The 19,280-nt window shown below is 39.0% G+C and overlaps 1 protein-coding gene across 10 annotated transcripts in view; it reads right to left on the bottom strand.

Annotated features, from left to right (window-relative positions):
- MCF2L2 (MCF.2 cell line derived transforming sequence-like 2) overlaps positions 1-19,280 on the bottom strand; it is a 239,218-nt gene that overhangs the window by 15,358 nt on the left and 204,580 nt on the right. For all 10 annotated transcript variants that reach the window (XM_087439950.1, XM_087439947.1, XM_087439955.1 and 7 more), the window contains 5 exons: positions 17,180-17,251; positions 14,929-15,054; positions 7,581-7,796; positions 6,591-6,683; positions 6,340-6,418 (listed from right to left, as the gene is read on the bottom strand). In XM_087439950.1, coding sequence (XP_087296076.1) covers positions 6,340-6,418; positions 6,591-6,683; positions 7,581-7,796; positions 14,929-15,054; positions 17,180-17,251 — 586 coding nt within the window. The remainder of the gene's footprint in view (positions 1-6,339; positions 6,419-6,590; positions 6,684-7,580; positions 7,797-14,928; positions 15,055-17,179; positions 17,252-19,280) is intronic.

The raw sequence follows: 19,280 nt of genomic DNA, 5'->3' as shown, positions 1-19,280 counted from the left end.
TCTGCCACATATGAGTGAAATCATATGGTGTTTATCTTTCTCTGTCTGTCTTATCTCACTTAACACAATACCCTCAAGTTCCATCCATATTGTTGCAAATGGGACGATTTTGTCTTTTTTTATGACTGAGTAGTATTCCTCCAATGCTGTTATTTTAAGACTTACTATAAGCCACAGTAATCAAGATAGTAAGGCATTGATGTCAAGATAGACAAATAGATCAATAGAACAGAATAGAGCATCCAGAAATAGATGCACTTATTTATATATAAATAGTCAATTGGAGAAATGGTAATGGAATAACTGGACATCAATAAACAAAATATGAACTTTGATCCATACAACACACCATATACCAACCCCCCCCCCCAAACAAAAACTCGCAGTGGATCAGAGACCTAAATGTAAAACTTAAACTATAAAACTTCCAGAAGGGAATATAGGAGAAAATCTTTGTGACTTTTAGACAAAGACTTCTTAGGCACAACACCAAAAGTATGATCCATAAATTTCTAAAAATTAGATTTCATCAAAATTAAAATTTTCTGTTCTTTAAAAGTTACTCTTAAGAGAATGAAAAGATAAGCCACACAATGAAAGAAAATATTTGCAAAGCAGATATCTAATAAAGGACTTATATCTAGGATATATAAAAACATTCTCAAAACTAAATAATAAGAAAACAATGAGTAAAAGATTTGAATGGACACTTCACCAAAGAAGATATATGGATGGCAAAGAAGCACACAAAAAGATGCTCAGCTATTAGTCATTAGGGAAAAGCAAATTAAAACCACAATGACATACTACTACACACCCATTAGAAAGCTTAAAATTAAAAAGACTGACAAAACTAAGCATTGGTGAGGATGCAGAGCAAGTGGAACTCTCATATACTGCTGTGGGAATATAAGATGATATAACCACCTCGGAGAATAGTTTAGTAATTTCTTAGAAAGTTAAACATGCACCTGCCATACGGCCTAATCATTACACGCTTAGGTATTTACCCAAGAGAAATGAAAACATATGTCCACAAGAAGACTTGTACTCATTCATAGCAGCATTATTCAAAATAGCCCAAAGGAGTGGAATAAAACTGAAATATTTTAAACAGGTAAATGGATAAAGAAATTTGGGTATATCTAGACAATGGAATACTACACAGCAATTAAAAGGAATATACTATTGCTACATAAAGTAACATGAATGAATCTCAAAATAATTATGCTGAGTGACAGAAACCAGACCAAAAAAATTACATGCTATATGATTCTCTTTATGGAGTTCTAGAAAATTCAAACTAATCTAAAGTAACAGAAAGATCAGTGATCACCTGGGGAGCAGTAGAGGGAGAGGGAAAGGCAAGAGAGAGGTAATAAAAAGGGTCATGAGGAACCTTTTGGGGGTGACAGATGTGTTCATTATCTTGATTGTGGTGATGCTTACATAGGTATGTACATATGTCAAAACTTATAAAATTGTACACTTTAAATATGTACAGTTTATTATGACAATTATACCTCAATAAAGATATTTTAAAAATAGTAATTTAAGGCCTCTGTCTAGAAACCTTAATAAGCTAAAATGCATATTCCCAGGCATTAACCTTAGCTTTCCTAATTCCATAGTTCTATCATAGGACCCAGAAATTGGCATTTCTAACAAGCCCTTCAAGTAATTATAATGCAGGTTGTCCCTAAACCACCTTTTGTGAACCTTTTGTGAAACACTGCTCTAGGGAAGCTTATTGTGCATTTTCCTACCAAATATCTCTGCTGTTATGAGGATCTTTGAAAAAATAAATGCGAAAGGGTAAAGCTTACTCAAAGATGATTTTTAATTATTGAAAAGAGTACAGGGCCAACCCCGTGGCTTAGCGGTTAAGTGCGCACACTCCGCTGCTGGCGGCCCAGGTTAGCATCCCAGGCGCGCACCGATGCACCGCTTCTCTGGCCATGCTGAGGCCGTGTCCCACATACAGCAACTAGAAGGATGTGCAACTATGACATACAACTATCTATTGGGGCTTTGGGGAAAAATAAATAAATAAACAAACAAATAAATAAATAAATAAATATTATTAAAAAAAAAAAAGAAAATAAAAGAGTACAGCGAGTGACATCTGTGAAAATGGTGCAGAAAAAAATCCCTCCAAAAATTCTCTCCTCCATGAAAGCATGAAAGAAAAACTGGCAAAAATAGTCAGAAACAATATTTTCAGAACACCGGAAATTAAACAAAGGCTTACAGCAATCAGGACAGCATTTATTCAAGAAAAATGGCTGAATATCAGTATGAAAAGTGAGCTTTGTGGTGTTTTAGTTGCCCTATTCCTATCCTCCCCCTCCTTCTTGGTGGTAGCCTTAGAAACCAACAGCCTGTGATCATGGTGAAAAGCAGCAATCTGGAAGCCATAGGAGGGGGCAGAACAGGGTTGGAGTTCCTTCCAGTCTCATTCCCAGAGAATTGTCATTATTTGACTTCTCTGGGGGTTCTTTGGAATATCCCACTTGCGAGGCTGTCTTTATTAGACCTGATTCAGAGCTTGCCCAGTGTGAAAAGCTTTTTTTCCAGGGACATTTGTAGAAAATGACTAGAGGCAATGGTTTAACTTCTTAGCTGCATGAGGCATTGGATAATAAATAGGCCAAAAATAGGCTAATCAAAGTTTAAAAGAAAAAGCTTGGGAATGAGATGCCCATAGTGGCTTTGAAAAGCTCCAAAGTATTCCTGGGAGTCCAGAAGGCTATGCACACATGCCTAGGGCTGTGTGCAGGCTGAGGAAAGATCTGATAAGGCCTTAACGCTCTCACCTCTGGCTGATCTTGAGACTCTGCACCAACAGGAAGTGAAGCCTAAGGTGAAATTGTCACCTGCCTGGCTGAGTGTTGAAGATGTGCCCCAATATCCATACAGAGCCCATTCGCAAAGACTAGAATATTTATTTCTTTCAGGTGTTTAAGGAAATCTCTGCCTAGTCATTAACTAAGCAGAGACTTCAGTGGCCACACATGACAATGAATACAGATTTTACAGAATTAGTTCAGAAAAGTAACTAAACAAACAAACAACAACAAAAACAACAAACACTAACAACAACAAACACTGGATATAGAGGAGAATCTGATTTTCAGAGTTGCCACATTATGTTATTTAAAATGTCCCATTTTCGATGGAAAATTATGAGACATGCAAAAAAAAAAAAAACCAAGAAAGTATGGCCCATATGCATAAAAAAAAGAAAGCAGTCAATAGAAATCGTCCCTGAGGAAGCCAAGATATTGGACTTCCTAGACCAAGACTTTAAATCAGCTATTTAAAAAATGTTCAGAGTTAAAGGATCGTATATAAAGAACTAAAGGAGAGTATGAGAACAAACTCATCAAATACAGAATATAATAAAGAGAGAGAAATTATATTTAAAAGGGCCAAATAGAAATTCTGGGTTGAAAAGTATAATAAATGAAATGAAAAATTCACTAGAGTGGCTCAATAGCATATTAGAGCAGGCAGAAGAAAGAAACCAGAGAACTTAGATATAGGTCAATTGAAACTACCTAGTTTGAAGAAGAGAAAGAAAAAGAATGGAAAAAAAATGAACAGAGCCTTAAAGACCTGTAGGACACCATCAAGCATACCAACATACACATAATGGGAGTCCCAGAAGGTGAAGAGAGAAACAAAGGTGCTGAAAGAATACTTAACGAAATAATGACCAAAGAAATAATGACAAAAGACTTCCTAAATTTTATGAAAAACACTAATCTATACCTTCAAGATGATCTACAAACTCTAACAAATATACATTCAAAGAGTTTCACACCTAGACATATCATAATCAAACTGTCAAAAACAAAGAAAGAATCTGGGAAGCAGTGAGAGAAAAGTAACTTGTCACATGCAAGGAATCTTCAATAAGATTAATAGCTGATTTCTTATCAGAAATTATGGAGGCCACAAAATAGTGGGATGACATATTCAAAGTGCTTAAAGAAAAAGACTGTCAACCAAGAATTCTATATCTATTGCCAATTGATTGTCAACAAGGGTGCTGTCTTAGTCAGTTTGGGCTGCTGTAACAAAGTACCACAGACTGGGTGGCTTATAAATAACAGAAATTTATTCCTCACAGTTCTGGAGGCTGGAAGTCTGAGATCAGGGTGCCAGCATGGTCGAGTTCTGATAAGGGCCCTCTTCTGGGTTCAGATTGCTGACTTCTCATTGTATCCTCACATAGCAGAGAGCAGAAAGAGAAAGCAACCTCTCTTGTGGCACTTATAAAGTCACTAATTCCCTTCATGAGGGCTGCACCCTCATGACCTCATCTATTCCTAATTACTTCCCAAAGGCTTCACTTCCTAATATCAATACAGTGAGCGGTAAAGTTTCAACACATGAATTTTGGGGGAACACAAACATTGTTACGGCACTTGAGTCCTTACCAAGTGCCAAGATCATTCAGTGGGGGAAAGAACAGTCTTTTCAACAAACGGCTCATGGACAACAAGACATCCACATACGAAAGAGTGAATTTAAACACCTAATTCACTCCATATACAAAATTAACTCAAAATAGATCAAAGACCTAAATGTAAGAGTTAAAACTAAATTCTAAGAAGAAAGCATAGGTGTAAATCTTTATAACCTTGGACTAGGAAATGGTTTCTTCGATATGACACCACAGCATAAGCAACCAAAGAAAAAGTAGATAAATTAGACTTCATCTAAATTAAAAACTTTTGTGCTTCAAAAGATATCATCAAGAAAGTGAAAAGACAACCCACAGAATGGGAAAAATATTTACAAATCATATATCTGATAAGAGTCTAGTATCCAGAATATATAAATAATTTTTACAACTCAACCATGAAGAGACAAATAACCTAATGAAAAATGGGCAAAGAAGTTGAATAGACAGCTCTTCAAAGAAAATGTACAAATGACCAATAAGCACATGAAAAGATGCTCAACATCATTAGCATTAAAGAAATGCAAATCAAAACCACAATAAGCTACCACTTCACACCCACTAGGATGGCTATAATAAAAAAAGGATATTAACAAATATTGGTGAGGAAGGGGAGAAAATAGAACCCTCATACATTGCTGGGGGGAATGAGAAATGGTGCTACTACTTTGGAAAACCATTTGTAAATTCCTCAGAAAGTTAACACAGAGTTACCATATGGCTCAGCAATTTATATATATATATATCTCAGAGAATTGGAAATATAGGTTCACACAAAAACTTGTGCACAAGTTTCCATAGCAGTATTATTCACAATATCCAAAAAGTGGAAATAAGCCAAATATCCATCAACTGATGAATGGATAAACAAATATGCTATATCTATACAATGCATTATTATTCAGCCATGAAAAGGAATGAAGTACTCATATATGCTATAACATGGATGAACACTGAAAAAATTATGCTGAGTGATAGAAATTAGACAGCAAGTGCCACATTTTATATGATTCCATTTATATAAAATGTCCAGAATAAGAAAGTCCATAGATGAGCCAGCCCTGACGGCCTAGTGGTTAAAGTTCAGCGTGCTCCACTTCAGTGGCCTGGCTTCAGTTCCCGGGTGCGAAACCATACCACTCGTCTATCAGTAGCCATGCTGTGGTGACGGCTCACATAGAAGTACTAGGAGGACCTACAACTAGAATATACAACTACATACTGGGGCTTTGGGGAGGAAAAACAAAGAAAGAGAGGAAGATTGGCAACAGATGTTAGCTCAGGGCAAATCTTTCCTAAGGGGAAAAAAAAATCCAGAGAGACAGAAAGTAGATTACTGGTTGCCAGGGGCCAGGGGGAGACAGAAGATGGGGAATGATTGCTAATGGGTACAGGGTTTTTTGGAGAGGGTGATGAAAATGTTATGGAATTAGTTAGTGGTAATGATTGTACAACCTTGTGAATAGACTAAAACCCACTGAACTCTACACTTTAAGAGAATAAATTTTATGGTATATTAATTATATCTCAACTGAAACAAAAGCAGTATAGATTCTGAAAGTAGTATTGGCTATTTAAATCTCCAGTAACATTTTCTTGGGTGGCTCTAGGATTTTGGATTGAGAAAGTTGATCTTGGCAATTCGGTATGTGGGAGGAACACAACTAAAAGGGACACACCCACACACAACCACAAAAAATCCCACACAATCTAAAGCAAGCACAGATGCTTCCAAGGCCTATGAAAATGTGGCCACAGTTATTTTCCCGGCAAACCATTTTCTTTAACAATATACCCAATCTGCACACCCACCACAAAGTTGGAAACAGTATAATTCTCCAGACTAAAGTCAGCACGGGTAAACCTACCTTTAGTATTGTTTTGTTGTTCCATCAACAATTTACTTATTTTTGAAAACCAACAATCTCTGATTTCTTTTGAAGCTGCCTACAATTACAAATAAGAAAATACTATGAGTATCAGACCACCTGGATTAATTGCACAGGGCTTTTATTCTCTGGGTGGCCTTTAGAACGACGAGGTAGAAAACAGTTGTCAAGTTGTGGGAACGCACCAGGGAAAGGGTAGAGGACACCTGTGCGGAAGGCCTCAGCTTTACCTGCAGCACGTATTTCTCAAGTCCATTTCGGTTGGCAATTTCAAACTTTCTGTTGCTCCCCCTTCCAAGCTGGCGAATTGAAAGTGTCAGCAACTATCGTAAAGAAAGAAGAGAAATGCTCTATACCATCATTTTCTGATTTTAAACTTGTCCCTGTCTGCCACTCTCATCCTTTCTACCCTTGATAGCTCTCTTCTTCCATCTTCCTTCTAAGTGTTTTGCTGTCCTCTGTTAACAGCCCCAAAAGCAGCGTAAAACACAATCTGGCACAGGGTCATCTGTCTTGTCTATTTCAGAGGACTACACACACCATATCTTTCCATATGCAGAGCTGTAGCCCTCAACCTTTAGGGGAAGAGATCATCTCTCCTTTAACATCTAAGTACTTCACAAATCTTTACACAACAGTAACTAAATTAGTATCCATTAAGAAACATAAATAACAAAAGTTACTATGAATAAATTAACTTTAATCACAAGAGTACAAGTGTGTGTGTGTGTCTCACCTCTAGCTATGAAATATTTCCTACACAGGCGAGAGACAATGCTTGGTGTGGTCAGGGGTTCCCAGACCCCCTGGGTCAGGATGCTGCCTACACTTGTATGCAAAGATGCATGGTTGAGGAGGGCAAGTCAAAGATGAAATCTGGCCCATGCTCCATGCTCTAATCACCAAGTCTTTCACTATTCTGGCTGGAGGAAAGAGAGTACTTTTTCTAATTAGTTTGTCCAGACAGGCTGCCATATGGTCCCTTTTCTCTACCCGGCACAAAGGCACCTCTGTGCCAGCCCTAGTCCTATCTGGTAACTGATTACAAGCCCTGATTCTGGAGTCAGACAGGCCTGGGTATGGATTCTAGCTCTGCTGTGTGGCATTTGGCAAGTTAACCCACCTCTCTAAGCTTCAGTTTCCTTCTCTGTAAAATAAGGATGACAATATCTCTCTCCACAGGGGTGTGCTGACTCTCATGTGCAATAGGACCCCTTTACCTTCATAGACTTTTTAAAGCTGTAATGAGGAGACAGGCCCTGGTCACTGGGCTCCATTCGTATCTTACAGAACACTATTCCCCTTTCAAATAGATAGATTTGCCTCCGGCTGGGCTTAAATCGAATAAAATCCTTCATCTTATAACCATCCTTGTGAGCTGTCCAGACGTTGAAGGAGTCATTCATCAACAACTTGCCCAGTTTTCCAATGTCATCCTTTTGGAAACACAGACACACAAAAACAAGCTGTTAAATTACTTGACAAGGAAAGAACTCTGAGGGGTCTGTTCTCAAATGATAAAGCATGCTTATTTGAATTTTTCCATCTTAAAAGTGCCACTCACTTTTAAGTGCTAATCTGTCACTAAATCAAAATTATAATTTTGTGAGCTTCACTGAGCCCGGCACCATTTGGTTCTGTGAGGAAAGAGTTCAGTTGTGTAAGGTAATAAACATAAAGCATGTTGGAAATGCCTGAACTAAAGATATTGGTACTCTGATATTTTTGTCTTGTAATTAATGTTAGCTAGCAGAATTCCATTTCCTCTTCTCTGTTTTTGATCCATGACAGTCTACTTAAAAAGGGCAAGAAATCAACATTTTAATTATGTTCAGGAGAGAGAGAATCTTTGTTGCATTATGGACCTATGATAATCCACGTGTTCCGTCCGCATCCCGACATCTGCTTCAGGTAGATGAGAACACGAGATTTGTTCTGAAAGGAGAAAGACTAGTACAACCTAATCTTCATGGCATTGTAATGGAAATGGTTATTACCTTCAACTCTGCCGTTTTCCGAGTGAGTGGACAGTGCAAAGATAATCCCAAATGACAAAATTTTTTAAAAGTCTGTCTGGCTCCAGGGCACATCCTATGATGCCTCTCCCTCCACCAGCCAGCCCACTTTTCTCATCTGTTTGGTTGTCTAGGAATATTGTATTTTATCTGGTATCTTTCAAAAATTAGAACACTTAAAGCAGATAATCAAGAATTTACTTCCCTGAATCAAAACACCAAAAGGAGAAAATTATTTGAACAGGACCAGGACAGAGAAATTTCCCTAAGTTATATCTAGCTGAGATAAATCCCTATGATTTCTTCAAGTTAATACTAGAAATATGTACATTATTTATCATTGATTGGGCATTGTTATAATTTATTGTTTATGTTGAGCAAAACACGAATATCTTTTTGAAAATAATTGACCGTACTTCTGAAATTCTAAAATAAAAACTTTGAGAGCAATAAACTAGTCATTTCTTTTTTTTTTTTTTTTTTTATTTATTCTTTCCCCCAAAGCCCCAGTAGATAATTGTAGGTCATAGCTGCACATCTTTCTAGTTGCTGTATGTGGGGCGCGGCCTCAGCATGGTCGGAGAAGCTGTGCATTGGTGCGCGCCCGGGATGTGAACCCAGGCCGCCAGCAGCGGAGCGCACGCACTTAACCGCTAAGCCACGGGGCCGGCCCAAAACTAGTCATTTCTATGGCGCTCGTGGCATATTTTCTGTGCTATTTTTCTCTTTTTGCTTTGTAAAATTTACATATGTAAACTGTAGTAAGTGAAACCCATATTGAGGAATAAAGACCCCCAGTCATAAGGCCTTCTCTCCTCACAGCATGACGTTCCTGGTCTAGGTTACACAGGCTCAGCTTGACCAGGCTCCAAGACAGATGGGTGAAGGGTCCATTAGGACCCTTGAGAAGTTTTTCACTTTATCCACATCTTTCCAGGAGCTACTCAAATGTAACCACTCCAGCCCCCAGTGATTGCTTTCTCCCTTAAACCCATTCAATTTGTGCTATATAGACACAAATAGTCCAGGAAACATGTTTTAGTCAAGGCAACAGGCAAAAATAGGTGCTTAATTTTGCCACATGAACAATTGTAATTGGTAGTTTCTATTTTGAAATGTATTTATACTCCACCTCATTTCAAAAATTTGATACATCTTATAAAACCATATACATTATAGGCAGACAGAAAACAACTGAGGAAATTAGGGTGAAGAAAAAAATAGAGATTAAAAAAAAGTCAGATGAAGAGGTTGTACACGAAATCCATACAATAAAGCCATGTAAACATGCTACAGGCTTCTAGGAAGCAGTACAGAGGGAAGCATGGTGAGATATATGACTCATTTGTCCAAAGACCTACCCAAACCAGTTGCTCAGGAAAAGCAAAGCAATTCCTGTTAATAAGATGTGAGAGAAATTTCTCCCATGGCTCCTCATAAAGGGTCCCTGAGTCAAAACCTGAGCACATCCTCGAGCACATCCCACAATAGATAGATGACTGGATTTCAGCCAAAGCTGTTTCTAAGAACACGTTTGGAGAATGTGGAGGCATCACTTCACAGGCACAGCTGTAAAAGCAATTCTAAAAGAGGTCAGAACAATGGGGGAGTAGGGAACAAGTCCAGGTGTACACTCTCTGACGACCTGCAGAGGGCTGGGTGATGTTAGCCAAGGTGTCCGCCAAGGCCACAGGCTGCAGAGGAAACAGTCCTGTCCATGGCCCTGCTGAAGAGGCAACCTTGGGCAGCAATTAAGAAGGTGAATCACCAGAAACTATGAGGAAGAGGAAAAGACAACGATGGAGGGAAAGAACCACTCTGTGGGTGGTGTGAGGAGGGGACAGCAGGTATGTAGACGTACTGGCACATATAGGCAGAGTACATAGGTTAGAGCCCCACCTCCCTCCCAGACCAAGGCCCCAGAGCTGCTACAGATCCTGGAATTTTCCAGTTCCCACCTCTGTGAGCACAGCTCTGTCACTGTCCTACTTTCCCAAGGCTCTCTGGTCAGCTTTTCCAGTAAGCCTGTCATCACTGGAGGTCACTGGAGGCAACTGCTGAGTCTTCTGAATCCAGATGAAACAGATGAGCTGCATATCCTCCAGGTCATCTTGCATGATCTTTCTCAAGACCACACTCGCAATGGGATTCAACATCTCCATGCTCAAAGCCAATCCTCTAGTGGCACATGCCCTGTACAGTGCTAATGAAGGGCAGGAGCATGTACGTTACCATCAGCCAGGACACGTGCCTGTGTGGATGCTACTCCACCTCCCAGTGCAAGCAGGCAGGGGAATTCTTCAGAGTAGGACCCGGGATGACCTGTGGCCGTCTTTTCAACCATAAGTATCCTTTCTTTCCAATTAGACTCTAGTTGGTCTCAAGGCCAGAGACCACATACACAACCTCTTGCAGATACTTGTCCCCTAGAAAGTATTTATTGGCATTTAGTGAGTGCTGGGAGCGGGGGGACGTGAAGCTAAATGCTCAGCACTGTGAGGGAGCTAATGCAGTGATGCCCCTGTACTGGGTTGAATAGCATCTCCCCAAATACTCATGTCCACCTGGAACCTCAGAATGTGACCTTATTTGGAAATAGGGTCTTTGCAGATGTAATTCATTAAAATGAGGTTACACTGGATTAGAGTGGGCCCTAATCCAATGACTGGTGTCCTTATAAGAAGAGAAAACAGAGCCACACACATAGAGAAGACAGTTATGTGAAGATAAAGGCAGAAATTGGAGAGATGCAGCTGTAAGCTAAGCATTGCCAGCAACTACTGGAAGCCAGGAGAGAGGTAGGGAAGAATTCTTTCCTAGAACCTTCAGAGGGAGCATGGGCCTGCTCAAGCTCTGAAAACAGCTTGATTTTGAACTTCTAGCCTCCAGAACTGCGAAAGAATAAATTTCTGTGGTTTTAAGCCATCCAGTCTGTGGTACTTTGCTATGGTAGCTCCAGGAAATGAATAAACCCCCAACCAGTTTTTCCACCAGTGACATTAATAGTGTGGCCCTCACTCTGGTGTGTTGAAAAATCTGACGGATGTGAGCTCAGAGACAGAACAGGGGCTACCCAAACAAATAAGCAAGTGGAAAGTCAGATGGCCTCCTCCATACGGGAAATGACGGCACAAATAAACCAGTAAATGCTACCAGTTTCATGTGTGGACATTTTGTAGGTAAGAGGTCTGATACGAGAATTTCAAATGTGACCACATCGGCCAAATGAAGAATCTGGCTGAGAGAGAATCTAGTGGAGCCAGCCTCCAGAAAGAGACCCCTTTTTGGTGCTCAGGTTTTCTTTCCTGACAGGGACAGCGAACGTGACAGAGCTGTATACTTCTTGCACAAAGAAGCAGGAAACATTTGGATAAAGGAATTAGCGCAAAACCTTGTCCAGAAATGAAAAGCAGAAGCTGTGGGACAGAGGAGCCCATGACTACAGTCGCCAGAAGCAAAGGGGTTCCTTCCTTTCCAGCCTGATCAAGAACCCAAATAAGTCACTCCTCAGGCCCTTTATTCAGCATCTACCAGGTGCCAGGCACTGTGCAAGGTGCCTTAATTATGATTTAATCCTCGTTTATTCCTCACAACCACCCTTTGACATAGGTGTTGTGAGCGTGGGGAGATGTACAAGGCAATTCCATTGAGTCATTAAGATTATTTACTCAGCCTTACCTCTGCAGCCAACACTATGGTAAGGAAAGTGGGAGCTAAAGTAGAAATAAAACACCTGGCCCTAGCCCACAATAAAAATACCTCTTTTATTTAATTACGCAAATTTGTTCCAGGAAATATAAATGTTTCATTCAAACTTTACTATTCAACTTTGGAACTTGTTCCTAGCAAGTCAAGATTTAAAAGAACTCTAAATGCATCTCTATTTTATCTATCTTTATTTTAGAGGGGAAACCTTTCTTGTGTGTGTGCACATAGAGGGACGACAATTACATCTCAGTGTTCCACAAAACAAACTTTCTTTTAAAAATAATTTTTTAAGCTTCTGTGATGAAATTAAACCAAGAATTGAGTGTATGCAACAAGGAGAAAAATGTAAATATCAGAAGGGAATTTTTTCTAATTGTTTTAATTATGAATTCATCCACTCAAGTTCAATTTCTTTTCTTTACAAAACCAAGTTAATATTGGATGTCAAGTAGAGAAACTAAGAGGTTAAGTTCTGGATTCATCCATCCATCCAGCATATGATTGTAAACACCCTGTGATAAAGTTCTACAACAAAGCTGAGGCAAAGAATCTCAGAATCATTAGATCTGAGTTAGTAGTAGTGGAGTTGTTAGTAAACTCTAAAGAGAATCAGATGAAAAATGTGTTGAGAGGACGGCACTTGGATAGGGAGTTAGGAGATCAAGAAATAGTCAAGCTGACGTCCATGTGATCTTGGGCCAGTTAACTCTTCCTTCCATGGATTTGTTGCTGAATCAGAAAGTTGAAAATTCCAATGCCTGCTCCTTCATAAGTCAATAGGATTATACAAAGCTGTCAGGATAAATTAGCCAATGTACGAGATGTAAAGCAAGTTAAAATCTTAGCAAAAAAGAAACCATAAAGTGTATGTCAAAGTACAATTCTGAGAATGCAAGGGAAAAAAAAGTTTTTTGCATTTGGTGTAAAATCTCTAAAATTTTATAAACTGGTTCATCTATTTGCACATAAACTGGCTTGGAATGAAATTAGAGTGGATTGCTATTTACCCACGTTTTAATCATTCTTTTCTCATAACTTCCTCCTTCTATGTTACCTACACTCAGAATAATAGCTGGGAGGTTCCTGCCCTGAAACATTCATTCATTCAAGATGTTCATTTGATTCAGGGAAATGGATATCTAACAGTGGTAGCTGACATGGGGTCAAAGATACAAAGATGTCCCAAAATGATTAAACAAATTGTTCCCTTGACTTTCCTTAGCTGAAGAAGGAAAAAATTATTACTAAGAAAACGATCTCCTCTCACACACACCCTGTGCTTCATGAATATCTTCTTAAATCATGCATCAGTAGTAAGCAGAGAGCACCCGGGAGCCCCAGGGGATAGTAACAGCATCACTCACTGCCAGGATCACGGCAAACCCAGTAGGGCTGTTTCCAAGGTGCTGGCCAGAGAAATACCAGAAGGGAAGGACATAAAAGGATCACAGTTTTTTTGCCCCTAATTAATTTGTATGGTTTGATTTATGACAAGGAAAGAAAAGAATCGTCATTTCATCTGCTCAGACCTCAATAAACAGTTCTTAAAACCAGGTAAAAATGAGAAGGAAAAAAAGAGAAAGAAAGTATCTGTTTGAAGTGTAATTCTCAGAATGCTTGATCCCTGTGTGGTAGGCAGAATAATAGCCTCCCTAAGAGGTCCACATGCCATTCCCTGGAATCTGAGAATATGTCAGGTTACATGACAAATGGGAATTAAGGTTGCAGATGGAATTAACGTTGTTAATCAGCTGACTTTGAGATGAGATTATCATGGATTATCTAGGTGGGTCCACTGTAATCACAAGAGTCCTTACAAGTGGAAAAGAAGCAGAAAAGAAGGTCAGAGTGATCCGGTCAATGCGAGAAGAGCTCAACCCACTGTTGCTGGCTTAGAAGATGTAGGCAGAGGCTATGAGCTAAGGAATGTGGGTGGTCTTTTTAAGCTGGAAAAGGCAAGGAACAGATTCTCTCCTAGAGCCTCCAAAAACGAAGGCAGACACCATGATTTTAGCCAGGTGAGACTGTGTTGTACTTCTGCCCCATGGAACCATGAGATAATAAATTTGTGCTGTTCCAAGCCACCAAGCTTGTGGTAATTTGTTAATAAATTTGTTAATAAATTTATTAATAATTTGTTAATAACTAATTTTTTAATAACTAATTTGTTAATAAACTAATACACCTGAGTCAAAATCTAGAGTACTTCACAGTGAAAACCAGCTGAATATTAATTATGTCCCAGGCCCCAGGAGATCATACTGTTATAGAGGATGGTTGGCTTGGAATGGCTGGGACTAGCCTGCTCAGGATTAACCCCGACGCTAGAGGTGAGATGGCTCACTCCCCAGCACTACCTCTCTTGCTATTTTCCTTCAACCATTTGGAATAAGGGACGTACAACATATGCTTGTTGGGCCTTTTCTGGGATCTGTGATGTAAAATGGGGTTAGACTTTTACTTAGAACCCATTTTCAAAGTAATTTTCACAAAGAAAATCTGAGTCAAGATGGAAATTTTTTTAATATTTTAATACTGCCACAAGTCAGAAAATAAATTAGTCTTTCAGCACTTTCCCCTGCCCCTGAGTTCCTGGTTTTTCTAGAGTGTGGGTCAGTCTCAACATTTAGGACCCTGAGGAATACAACCCAAGATTCCTGAAAATGCTGAGGGGCTGCCTGGAATCTCATAGCATGGGTTTGCTGACTGATTCACACTACTTTCCCCCCGAGTCAAGTTCCTTTACCATAGATCATCTCTCTAACTTTGCCAAAGCATCTCCCACCTTTGTAATATTGCACCTGCGTTTTGTGTGAAATGTTCCAACACTTGCTATGGAACATACCGGACATCCAGTGACTGCTGCCAGGTCTACAGCCAACTCACAGGACTTGATCAAATCCTCCATCATGGCCAAAGCTTGTTGCAGTTCGGCTAAGAATGCTGAATCCTTGGTCTTCCTTGGCCCATTCTGTGGAAACCAAATGCCTTGTTGAAAATCAAAAGGTAAACCATCTACCAAGCGAAGAAGGAAAACAGCACAGAGATAAGGAGCCATGGATCCAGCCAGCACGAAGTGTTTGAGAAGGTGGGTACATTGATCTGTTTCCCTGCTCTCAGATAATGGTGGCTAAAGATATTTGCTGGTTTAAGGATATGATATGTACACAAACAAAATCACAGCCACACCTTCTGTATATTGTACTAATGAAGAATGAGGTTGATAAAATCATGGACATTATATTCCTGCTATATAAGAAACATATTGAACTTTTTATTAAAGCATAAAAAAAACCCAGCCCCTTTAAATAGGCTGCTCTCTCTTTCACATCCCTATCTCCTGGCAGATTGTATGGATTCTATGGAGAAGTACAATCTAAGTATCACATTCCTATATTTAATGTGAAAGTCTGATTCCTTTGGGTAAAATTATACTTAAAACCATCGCAGAGGAGGATATTTGTAAACTCCTATACAGGCAAAGAATGGGCTGCCATGTGGAGGTTTACTAATCATTTACGTGTAAACACCATAAGGCTTGCATTTGCCACAGTGAAGCTCCCCCAGCTCTGCCCTTCCTCCCTCCTCTCCTCCCTGGGCACTCCCCACATTCCATCACCACTACAGATGACAAAGAGCTAAGCCACCACGGTCTACATCTCCCAAACATAAAGACTCAGCATTGAGTGGAAAAGCAATAACTGCTCATTCAAGAAACCAATGTTCCAGTTGTTACCACTGTGATAGTTAGGACACGACAGGGGTGATTGTTTCAGCTTGAAAGCCTTTTGCTTAGGATTTTGGTATTTTATTCCCCTGCTACCTACATAGCATATTTATCTGTTATCTGGTAAATACAAACAAAAAGATTTTGGTTTCTTCCCTTTTTTTTAAAACACACACAACAAAGAACAGATTGCTCTTTGCTGCCTCCATACAGCCCCACCTCTCTTTGCCCTCTACTGCATGATGGAAGCAAAGGCTTGTGTATTTTCTTAATCTCGGCCAAAGCTCTGGGGATTAGCATCTTTGGATCAGAGACAGAGTGACAGGGCTGATGAATGGAGCAGAGGACGCTGCCTCCACTAAACAATGTGCCATGGATTCTTATCTTCTCACTCATAATAAATACGCTCTGGGTTCTTGTGAAAGACAACAGACTCTCACCTGAGTTTACTGTAACGTCATCAATAAAGGGTTAAAAATTTTTATACCAGACAGCTTCCTCTTTCCCAACACTTAAACTCAATTTCCTTTTAGAGACTCAACTGCTCCTCTTCTTCTCACTAACTCTCCTCCCAGAAACACAGCAGGCTGCTAGTTTTACCCTGTGTAATGTAGGGCTCAGAAAAATCCTTACAAACATTATTCGACCCCTGTAATTCAGGCTAGATCTTTGCTCCAGGCTATAAAATTATCACCTGTGCCTTGAGCTTCTAATTGCAAGGGGTCCCCACCACTCATTCCGAGCAGAGAGGGCATGCAAATGACTGTTCCTTGAGACACATGCCTTATGTTTTCTCTGTTAAAACCAGAATATTCCATAGGAAATTGAAAAGGTGCTAAACCACAAATTTCTTCCTAATCTGGTATAGGCACCATTTCCTCCAAGGGAACCTTGGCTGTCTCTCTTAGAATTCACACACACACACACACACACACACACACACACACACATCAAAGGAAACACGGCAATAATGTGTACAAATTAAACATACTAAGAAGTACGAAGAAGGAAATATAAATCATTCACAATCCTACCATGCAGGAAAAACCATAGTAGAGATTTTATCATATTTACCTCCAGTTTTTTATGTATCCATTTTACACATTCACTCAATTTTGTATTCCTGTTAAGACACTTTTATGAGGAAGGAAGAAAATATATTATCACTTACCCTGCTACAAATTCCCACTTTAAAAGTGCCGTCAATTTTTTGTTTTTTTTCCTGACTATGAATTATAGGATACATACAATTTTAGAAAATTTAAACAATAAAGATCATAAGGAAAAAAAAAATCGCCATAAATCCTCCCAGCCATAGACAAACACCATTAACAGTTAGTTATATAAAACAATATTTAACATCCAGTACCTTCGCTGAACCTCCTTCTAGGTCACCTGGGTGTATCTCCAAATCCTTAGGGGACTCAAAATCCAGCAGACCCTGCATTAACCCAAAAGCCTTATTGAAAATCACAAAGTAGAATGAGAAATAAAACTACTATACAAACAATCTCCAGCCAACACTAAACTATATGTAAATTTGTCTATTTGTCATGGGTAAGAGGGAAAGATTGAATGATATATTCAGCACAGAATTCTTTCCACAAACATAGAATCATATTGGACACATTATTTTGTAGCCTGCTTTCTCTCACTCAACAACATATCATGAACATCTATTTTCTCATGACATTGTATCTTTTTCAAACATGGCTTTTGATTGTAGAAGACTGTTGCATCCTATAGATTAATCATAATTGATTAATCTCCCCTATTGTTGAACATTTAGGTTCAACAATTTTTTGCTATAATCATCCTCCTCCTCCTCCTCATCATCTTTGTGCATTTCTCCTAAGGATAAATTCCTAGGAGTGGAATTGTCAGTGTTGAGAGTTTTGAAGCATATTTCCAAGTTCTTTAGAGAAGGACTGTGTTCCCGCCAGCCATTCCTTGTCTCAACAGCCCTTAGCCTACCTGGAGTATTACCACTTATCAAAAGGTTTTGCAAATTGAATCAACAGAGCGATCCTACCTCACTGTTGTTTTAATTTGAATTTCTCAGATAACTAGTGAGGTAGAACTTTCAAAAAAATGTTTTCTATTAGCATTTATTCTTTTATAAAATTCTTTATGTCCCTTGGTCATCTTTTTATTATTAATTTCTTTTTTTAAATTTCTGCTTTATTGAGGTATAAGTGACATATAAAATTGTAAGATATTTAAAGTGTACATGTAAAGTGCACATGAGTTGATGTACGTACGCCTTCTGAAAGGAGTCCCCCAATCTAGTTAATTAACAAATCCATCATCTCACATATTTATCTTTTTTGGTATGTGGGGGGGAACATTTAAGTTTTACTCTCTTAACAAACTTCAATTATACAATACAGTGTTACCAATTATAGTCACATGTTGTATATTAGATCCTCAGACTGTATTTATCTTACAGCTGAAAGTTTATACCCTTTTACCAACCTCTCCCTATTAATTCTTTTTTTTAATAGTAGCCTAATTTTTTTAAAAAAGAAAAGCGAACGTTGCTCCTGTGACATGAGTTGGATCACACAGGAAACCAGCATGACCACCTGTTCTAGAACATTCTTCCTGCAATAAGCAAAACTTACAGTAAACAAATAACACACCATTTTATAAACCATATCTTAATTAAACAAAATACATGCAAGAAAAATTGTCTACATTAAATTTGATAATTTCCATCCATCACTTACCCTGTTTAACAGAACTCATGAGCTCAATAAAAGTGAGTTCCTGTTGTCCCTAAATGCTACTATTTCTTATGTATGCTGATAAATAATATACTAATACTGTTTAATTAACTTGCCATGACTCATTAGACATTAATATACTCAAAAAACTCTGTCATGACAATTTTCATAACATCCCAGAAAAGATATTAAGCATTTTATAGATATCATCTTGTTTTTGTTTTTTATTATTAATTTCTATGAGCTCATTAAGAATGCTGACCATTTGTGACATATCTTGCTAATAAAATACTTTCCCAATTTTTCATGTGTCTGTTTCTAATGGTATAGTCTATCACTCTTTTCCCTTTCTTTTTTTTTGAGGAATATTGGCCCTGAGCTAACATCTGTTGCCAATCTTCCTCCTTTTTTTCCTTTTTTTCCTCCCCAAAGCCCCAGTAGATAGTTGTATATCCTTCTAGCTGCTCTATGTGGGATGCTGCCTCAGCATGGCTTGATGAGCAGTGCATAGGTCCGTGCCCAGGATCCAAACCGGCGAACCCTGGGCCGCCGAAACAGAGCGTGCGAACTTAACCGCTATGCCACCGGGCGGGCCCCTCCCTTTTTTTATACTTAGAAAAGCTTTCCCACACCAGGATCCCACGATCCTTTCTAAGCCATGAGGCAACCCGTCCAACATCCATGCTTTCTCAAAGACGCTGATGGTAGGCATTGCAGAAGGAGCTCCAATTCTCAAGGTGGAGA

This window comes from Ceratotherium simum, chromosome 15 (genome assembly GCF_057802395.1).
Source record: "Ceratotherium simum simum isolate JZ-2026a chromosome 15, ASM5780239v1, whole genome shotgun sequence".
Taxonomy (NCBI): domain Eukaryota; kingdom Metazoa; phylum Chordata; class Mammalia; order Perissodactyla; family Rhinocerotidae; genus Ceratotherium; species Ceratotherium simum.
Note: the sequence above shows the minus strand (reverse complement) of the source record. Positions and strands in the feature narration are given on the sequence as shown.